Source organism: Melospiza melodia, chromosome 24 (genome assembly GCF_035770615.1).
Source record: "Melospiza melodia melodia isolate bMelMel2 chromosome 24, bMelMel2.pri, whole genome shotgun sequence".
NCBI lineage: Eukaryota > Metazoa > Chordata > Aves > Passeriformes > Passerellidae > Melospiza > Melospiza melodia.
This window is the reverse complement of record NC_086217.1, coordinates 6164793-6173474: the sequence shown is the minus strand read 5'-3', so window position 1 is coordinate 6173474 and position 8682 is coordinate 6164793. Positions and strand designations below refer to the sequence as shown.

Genomic DNA, 8682 nt, shown 5'->3' with positions numbered 1-8682 from the left:
ATCATTTTCATTAGAAGGTATATAAGTGACTTCAGTGTCTGTCCTGAGGAACCATTCTCCCCCCAGGGCACAAGTTTTGACTTCACAGCTGTAAAATGAAACAGTGAATTACTCTAACACCCACTTCCTTTTAGTCCTTTGCATAACTTACTTGCATCACCAAACAGGCAGAAAAAACAATATATATAACATAAGGTGGGAAATGTTTCCTAGACGGAGGAAAAAGAAATGCTATTTACACAGTGAAATATCAAATAAGGATAATTCAGCATTTTCTCTAATGTTTCACCTCCCTTGGGCAAAACTTGTGTTGTGTGTTCATGGGGGCAGACTGTACAGTGCCCAGGAAACCATCAAGAGCAAATTCAGGTAATTTAATTATTTTCAAATAATTATTTGTCACTGGTGGAGCTCTGAACAGGGGCAGTCCCCTTTCTAGTGCTGCATGCTGTGAAATGCTGTAGCTGACCAACCAGTTTTAGCTCCTCACAAGTTTTTAATAGCAAGAGTCACAACTGTATTCAATTTAAAGAGCTCAGCGTCACAGGAGCTGTGAGATTTTGTTTATTCCTTAGCTAAGAAATAGACATTCCATCAGTCTGACTCTGATCAAGGTAAATAGGCATGTTTTGTTTGTATAAATAAAACTTTAGTGATTGCACACTGGGGTGCTTCCAGTGCTTCTGAGTATGATTCATGGGGCAAATGAACATTTATTGTCACACTTCCTCATATTCCTTCCACAACACATTGCTGCCAAGCAACACTGTCCTTTATTCTTAATCTCCCCTGCCACATGATTTCTGGTCATGCCCAGATCTCTGCTCTCTGCCTTAAACTCCTAAGCCAGCACAATTTTCTGGGAGGGATGAGGAATGGGATGGTGAAGGCAGGCAGGTGCTTCGTCGGAAATTTGCAGGAGGGAATTTCAGGAATAATTTCTGGTGCATCTCCGGAAGATGCCGTCCTCCATCCCCGAGGCAGACAGGAGGCACAGAGCCTCAGCAGCATTTTCTCTGAGTTTCCTCTCTTTAATCTTCTCCATCACGGCTTTCAGCAGCAGTTACTGGTGCGAGGGGACCAGGAAAGTGGCCAAGCCTTTCTGCAAAGGGGACAGCAAAGGGGATCTGTGCATCCGCTTCAACAGCGCCGACGGCAACGGCAGCCAGGCTGTGCAGTACATCTGGGAGACCGGCGACGACAAATTCGTGGAGAAGAAGTTCCACGCTGGCATCTGGTACTCCTGTGAGGAAATGATCAATGAGGAAGGTGGGTAAACCCGTGGGGGTTTATTTAATAAATTAATCATGGTTTTTTGCTGCTTATTCGGTGTGCCCATCCCTTCTGCTTCGTTACTGCCTGTGTATTTTATGGTGTATTATGGTTGTTTGTTTGCATCTTCACATGAAATCACTGCTTGAATCTACAGCCAGGTGTCTCAGGGCATATTTGGTTTTTTAAAAGTTGTGGTGTTGGGAAGGATGAAAGTTTGACAAGGAAGTCTCACAGATATGTGTATGCTTAGCAGAAAGATTTGTGTCCTTAAAAAGTTGCTCTTCTCTGGCAAAAGGGACCTTAGAGGGTAGTGTATAGTCAATTTTTTAAAAAATTCCTAATAAATTCTGCAAAGAACATGAAGGTGACAGGTTGTGGTGTTGATTTAGCTGACAGGTTGTGGTTCCTGTCAATTAAGTACACATAATCAGATTAAGATTATTTGGTTTTTATTCTACTGACCACAACAGCAAGTTAAATGACACTAACAAGAAAGCATTTCATTTTTCCAGTGGTCTTATTCCATTAGTCCAAAATGAATCCTTGCTTTAAATAATTCCTTCTGATACCCTATGGATAAAATACCCTAAGGATCAGAAGGATGCATAAAAAACATAAAAATATAAAAAACACAAACTGAGTTTTAAAAAAAAAATTTAAATCATTTGCACTAATATATCTGTGGGATCTAAATTAGTTCCTGGATTTCCTCTTGAGCACAAGTATTTCTGCTTTCTTCCTGTGATCTCACCTTGCATAAATCAAAGCAGAAGAGGATTATTTTCATCCTGCTAAAACATGGAGACTTACTAGCCATAAGTGATGGCATTTAATTGGGGCTCACTCTGCATATGTAAATGGTATGAGAATGAAATTAGCTTGCCATTACAGAAACTTTCTAGCAAATTTTGTATTTTTGTATAAGGGAATTGCTGGTCCAAGAATTCCAGCATTTATTGTAAAACCAGATCAACATTCAGTTTTTCCCCTTATTGCCCTAATCAGTTTAACAAGCCCAGCTAGAGCAGAACTTCAGATAAATCAAAGCAGATGTCACCTATGCCATAAAATGAAAATATTTTCACAGTCACCTGTCCTGAAGGACCAGTTTTACCAGAACTTCTTGTAAGTTATGCAGTTTTAAGGGGAAAATGTCAAAGACCAGAGCAAAAGTTGTCCAAAAGACACTTTTATCCATGCTGTGTGTTCCAGGGTTGTGTAATTTGAGCATCTGCTGTGGGAGCTCAAGTTTGGAAGCTGATGTTTTCTGACTGGGTGCAGTTAGGAGCTGGAAAATAAAAAAAAAAAAAAAAAAAAACAAACAAAAAAAAAAACAAACAAAAAAAACCCAAACACCCAGCATGTTCAGATCAGAGAATTAATTCCCAGAGCTTTGTTCACAGCATCTGTGTGGGGGGCAGGGGGGCATGTGGAAAGCAAAGCTCACAGGAAGAAATTGGAATGAAGCTTAGAGGGAATTTGTGTGAGCAGCAGCCTGGCTGCTGTGAGGAGAGCAGCCCTGCCCTGACACCAGCACTGATCCCAGTCCTGCACAGGAATTTTCCCCTCCTGGCTCTCACAGCCACCACCCCATGGAAATCAGTTCACGGCCCTCCTCTGGCTCCTCCAGGCTCTGGTTCTGCACTGAAATAGTCTGTGAGGACTCTCTGGTTAAACCCCAGCAGAAATTTGATGTACCAGGGTCTCTGTGTACACTAAAAACAGCTTTTCCTGATCTTCTCACTTTCTGCTTCTACGATAGTTTTCCATTTCCTTCTATTAATCCCTTTCTTTATATCATTACAGAGTACAAAATAATCCTGAATTTGATTTATTTTTTCTCTTTTTTAGGTGAGAAATGTAGAAGCTTCATCAGTCTGACTCCAGCTTCTGATCGAGGTAGATATTGCATATTGTTTGTCTGCAGTCAAAACTTTCCTGATCACGCTTACCAATATAAGTATTCTGCATTAAATTAAATGAATCCACTTCAAAAATGCTTGCTTTAATCACAAAGAGTATTTTTTTGTCCTTTATTTACTTTTCTGACTTCAAAATGAAGGCAATATGGCTTACAATATCAATGTATGCCTTTCTGAAGACACATCACTTGGATACGAATGGTTTTTGAAATTGGAATATGGGTACTGGAAGTCAAAATTTGGGTATTTTTGCCCTCTGTCTCCTCATATTTGGAGCCAGGAATTCCATGGCAGTGTGTGAACATCCACCCAGGAGGTTTTTGTGCTCAGGGGATTGAGGGAGATGTGCTGTGCACCAATTGATGGAATCTGAATCCCCACCCTGTGTCTTACGCAGGGCTGTGGGGACACAGCTCCATTCCCTTCTTTCAAAGAATATTCAACAATTCTTAATAAAAATAACTAATTCTTAATAAAGAACTATAGTTCTTAATACAGAATATTTCAAATATTTTCATAAAACATTCCTGCAGATGCTGCTTTGTGCCTTCCTCTTGATCCTCAGTGTGAAAACACCAGTCCATCACTGATCTGATTTGACCAATCACTTTACAAGTGGCTGATCTAGAAAAAACCCCAAAACTCATTCTTCCCAGTGGCTGACCCAGAAAAAAAACCCCCAAAACTTGTTCTTCCCAGCATTCTGGGAATGGAGCATTTGCCTGGAAATGCAATTTCAGACCCTGGAGAAGAAGAAATGCTCATTTTCTGAAGGCCGCTCTTCCTTCTACCTGCTGCAGCTCATCACAGAGACTTACAGCATCACAGAATTTTGTAGCATGAGAAAAAAATATAAATGAGATGTGGGTGTAGTCACACAGGAGTGAGGGGTGGTTTTTGAGAGTTCCTCACAAGGAAAACTGCTGGTGGACACAGAGCTGACACTGACTCTGAACAGCATCAGCAAATGTCACAGGCACTGGCAGGCCAGGGCAGACAGCCAAGAAGCCTCTGGGCACCTAAGAAGCAGAAATCTCCCTTTGGGCAGTGAAATGCTGCGTGGAAATCCTGCCCAGGACAGATCTGTGCTCTGCACATGCCTGGGGGTGCTGTGGGATCCCAACTCAGTGTGCAGCAGGCTCAGCCGCCCCGAATTCCCCACCCCTGGGTCCCACACGCAGGGCTGGGCACCCTTGTCTGGGGCATTTCTCACAATGGCTCACTGCCCAAAAAATGTTAAAATGCAAATTCTCACAGCTGGAGCAGCCAGCACTGTTGGGCAATGCAACATCTGGAGCTCCTGATGAAAATCCCAATTTTTTAGCGAGACAGATTTTCTGGAGGAACAAACCATGTCCAAGAACACCCACACATAGCCTGGCCCAAAAATTTAATGTCTGAATGGTCCATGAATCACAGAAGTCCCACAGACATTGTCCAAGCCAGCATTTGGAGTTATACACCACACAAACTTTGTCTCCTGCCCTGGGTGGTGTCTGGTAACCAAGGATGTGTCTCAGCAGTGTTTCAGTTTTTAAATTATGATTGTTTGTTTGCGTCTTCTCATGAAATCACTGCTTGAATCTGCAGCCAGGTGTCTCAGGGCATATTTGGTTTTTAAAAAGTTTGGGTGTTGGAAAGGATGAAAGTTTGACAAGAAAGTCTCACAGATATGTGTGCTTAGCTGAAAGATTTTGAATGTAGAATCTGAAGAAGAAATATAAAGTAAAGCAAGTTTTGATATAGAAGAAAAGAATTGCTGAGCCAGTCCCACTGGATAACCAAGGAGGCAAAGGGTGTGTGAGTTAGAAGGGGTTTTTATGGCTTAGAGCAAAGGATAAACCCACCTTAAACAAGAAGATGTTTGTACCAAGCAGAAAGATAGCACAGGCAAACAAGTCAGCAAATGTTGCAAGTAGAAAAAAGGTCTCAGAATTTTCCACTGCAAGAAAACTGAAAAACAATTCCTAGCTTAAACTGTAATGTACTAACTTTTAGTGATTGGAGAACAGTAACATGAATATGGTAATTATAGCAGTTATGATAGGCTATAGATAAAAGTTAAGGTATAGATTGGTTCTACTGTATTAAGATGCTCAGCAAAGAAAAGTCTATAATGCATTGTAACCAAAACCAAAGGGTCTCCAGGCCTGCCTGCAGCTGGAGCTGACAGCTGTGGGCACAGCTCTGTCACCCATGACCCTGGCCTGCTGTGACATCCTGGATACAATAAACTGCATTTTGGAGAGCAGCCTGGAGTCCCACATCCCTCATTTCAGCTCTTACATTTGGGAGAGACCATTTGCCAGATCTTGCCACAGCAGATTTGGACACAAGGAGGGCTCCTGCTCCCGTCTGTGGGACATTGGCGTGCTAAAGGTCAGACAGGCTGAGAGACTTTCATGGCAGGATTAACTTCTTGCATAAGATGTAATTACCAGATCTCCAAAGAGAGAGGAATTAGCAGATAACTAGGGAAATGAATCTCAGCGAAACCTGGAGGCTGTCTGGCCTCATGAAGGCTTCTCTGACTAAAAAAATCAGGATCCAGTTTGGTTCAAAGTTAGGCTTGTGGGGAAGATTTTATTGAATGACTGGACCCACAGGCAGTGCAGGTGTGTGCATGACCTCCAGGTTGTTAGCTGGGTCTGCTGCTCCTCTCTGCACTCAGAAACATGACACTAACACTTCTTTTTATATCACCTTTGGTTCTTTGTATATTACCTTTGGTTCTTTTTATATTACCTTTGGTTATTTTTATATTACCTTTGGTTTATGGTGATTTTAGGGTAGCTACTGAGTAAAAACCACACTGAACCACATTGCAATAAGTGTGTAGCAACTGCTATTCCAATATGCAACTGCTTTTCCAATAATTATAATTTGAAAGTTAATTATTTACCTAATTAATTAAAATTATTAAGATTAATTTTTTAAATAATTAAATGTATTTTCCAATAATTATAATCAATTTGTCATTGACACTGAAGTCCTCCACAGATGTTCTCATTACCACAGCACCCTCACAGTCCCTGTGCTTCTGCTTAACTCTGCATGAACAATACAAATGAAGAAGGAAATGGTGAAAATCTGAAATTATTTGCTGATAATATCAGTGCTGTTGATTTGGTTTGCAGGGGTTTTATGGCTGTCCATTGTAGCAGAGCTTCTCTACGTGGTTTTGCTCCTGATTGGAAACATTCTGATGTCAGTAGAAATCTGCTACTACAGCTCTGTCATTGATGGGCTGAAGATCAACGCCTTCTCTGCAGTGGTCACCGTGCTAGCAGGTACAGTTAAACACCTCCATTTCACAAAGTGAAGCAAAATTTTATGGGAAAATATTCTTTTCAATGAATTATTTCTTAATGTGATCTATTTTGAATTTTAGATTTGTGGATTTTGCTACGTTTAACTTATCATTTTTAATTTAGTTGTCAGGTGGGTTGCCAAAGACTAAATAAGTGATGTTATCATAACATTGTATTTTTTAGGTCTTCTGGGCATGGTTGCTCACATGATGTACACAACTGTGTTTCAAATGACTGTAAATCTTGGTCCTGAAGACTGGAGACCTCACACTTGGGATTATGGCTGGTCCTATGGGTACTAACTGGTTTATATTTGGTTCTCCTGTCCTGCCACTGTTCCCTGGGACAGAGCCCGACCCCACCTGGCTGCACCCTCCAGTTCATGCTCATGTGGCCATATTTTTACATGCTGCTTTTAATTTCACACATTTTTAACAAATTGTATTTCAATATAATTGTTTTAGTTCTGTCTCCTTAGGTGTTTTAACATTTCAGAGTTGATGTACTTTTTTCTCTGTTTACTGTGCCATGCATTTGCTCAGGAATGCATTTCAATGCCCTGAACCTCCTTTACCCAGATATTTTATAGTTCTTTTTAACACTTTTGGGTAACTCACATTTTTCTCAGTGTGCCCTGTGAGATTTATACCCTTAATAACTGCACCTTTTAACTTTTATGCATTGCCATTTTTTTTATAAAACCCCTTTCTGATATTAAGCTCTAAGCTTAATAGAGAAGTAAAGCTTAAATAGAGCTAAAATAGAGAAACTGGAGATGATTCATTAAACAGGTATGGTAAATGTAGATATTGCAATAAATATGTAGAGCTCTGTAAATGGTCATTGACCAAAAGTATTTTTTCCTCACCCAGCCTGGTGATCTTTCCCTAATACTCACCAACACAATCACACATAATCAGTGTTTTCAAAAATAAAATTGAAGGGCTTGAATATGAAAATTCCCTGCTAATTTCTGATAATTTTTGCTTTTTGGTTCACAGCCTTGCATGGACCTCCTTCGCTTGCTGTATGGCCGCAGCTGTCACCACTATTAACAAATACACGAAAACTATCTTGGAATTCAAGCACAAAAGGAAAAAGCTGGAAAGGAGCTTTAGGATTCAGTACAAGTTTCCTGAGTACACAGCTCCAGAGAAGGTTTGCAATGTGTATGTGAACTCTTTCCAGAACACCACAGATGACCCCGCACATGCATTGAGAAGTCTGCGCCACCTGGCCACTATTTCAGTCCTGTAAAGCTGAACCAGATCTCAGAGAATTCTGTAAATTATAATCCTAGATCCAAACAAAACGGTGTTCATGAATAAAATGTCTCAATGTGTAGTATTATTTATTTTTCTTAATAAAGAAATTATATTTCCGTGGATGTTTCAAGGAAGTCTTGGTATTGGAAAAGAAGATTCAGGTGGCTCAGTTCAGATAAAAACAGTGAGACAGGTTTCTCCCAGATCTAGTTTTTAAGTTTTTAACTGATACAGAGTATGTGAGTTGGTTAGAATTTTAGAGCATCACTCCATTCTGATTCTTTATTAAAAAGACTAAAAAATCCCATCCTGAAACCAAAAGCCATGAGAAGCAGGGCAGCAAATAAGGCATGTGGTGCATGGCTTGGATAATTTTTTTTTGTGAAAGGTTCAATCTCTCCAAAAAATCTGTGGACCTCAGCTCATGGTTCAAGAATTTCACCATACACATCGTGGATTTGCTGTGAAAGGAAGGCTGGTGGAGGGAACAGGTTTCAGTGTAAACACTTAGATAAAATGAGAAGGCAAAATAAAATCTGGAAGATTCATGAGGAGGCAAAATGAAATCTGAAAAATACCTGGTGGTGGACAGCACACCACTCACCCATGGAATTCTCCAGGAATCATTCTGGGAACAGACTCAGAAAGAATCAAAATTTGATTTATACATTTCTAAATGAAGAATCTCTAATCACATTAAAGATGGGGAGGTGGAAATGATTGTAAATATCACAGATCAGGAACATGGAGCCTCCTAATGGAACTGAGCCGTGTGCCTGCTTGGTTGGATACCAGAATATTCCTGTTATTGAGCCCCTTGGGAAACACACTTGTGAACTCTGGGTGACAGAGATCCTACACATTCTACTGAGCAGCTCTGGCTTTGGAAAAACCCCTATCTATCTTTAT

General features: G+C 40.4%; 1 protein-coding gene across 1 annotated transcript; it reads left to right on the top strand.

Moving 5' to 3' along the window:
* The first annotated feature begins 858 nt into the window (after window positions 1-858).
* Window positions 859-7893, top strand: GSG1L2 (GSG1 like 2). Its single transcript, XM_063175789.1, has 5 exons — window positions 859-1269; window positions 3127-3174; window positions 6335-6487; window positions 6692-6803; window positions 7510-7893. Exons 1-5 carry the CDS (start codon window positions 960-962, stop codon window positions 7763-7765), a joined length of 879 nt encoding a protein of 292 aa, XP_063031859.1. The 5' UTR covers window positions 859-959; the 3' UTR covers window positions 7766-7893.
* Window positions 7894-8682: the final 789 nt, after the last annotated feature.

Bases quoted from the DNA above. Each gene is read 5' to 3' on its own strand.
- GSG1L2 (XM_063175789.1), top strand. From the start codon at position 960: ATGCCGTCCTCCATCCCCGAGGCAGACAGGAGGCACAGAGCCTCAGCA. The intron at 3,175-6,334 runs GTAGATATTGCA...TTTGGTTTGCAG, and splicing joins GACTCCAGCTTCTGATCGAG to GGGTTTTATGGCTGTCCATT. The intron at 6,804-7,509 runs GTACTAACTGGT...TTTGGTTCACAG, and splicing joins GATTATGGCTGGTCCTATGG to CCTTGCATGGACCTCCTTCG.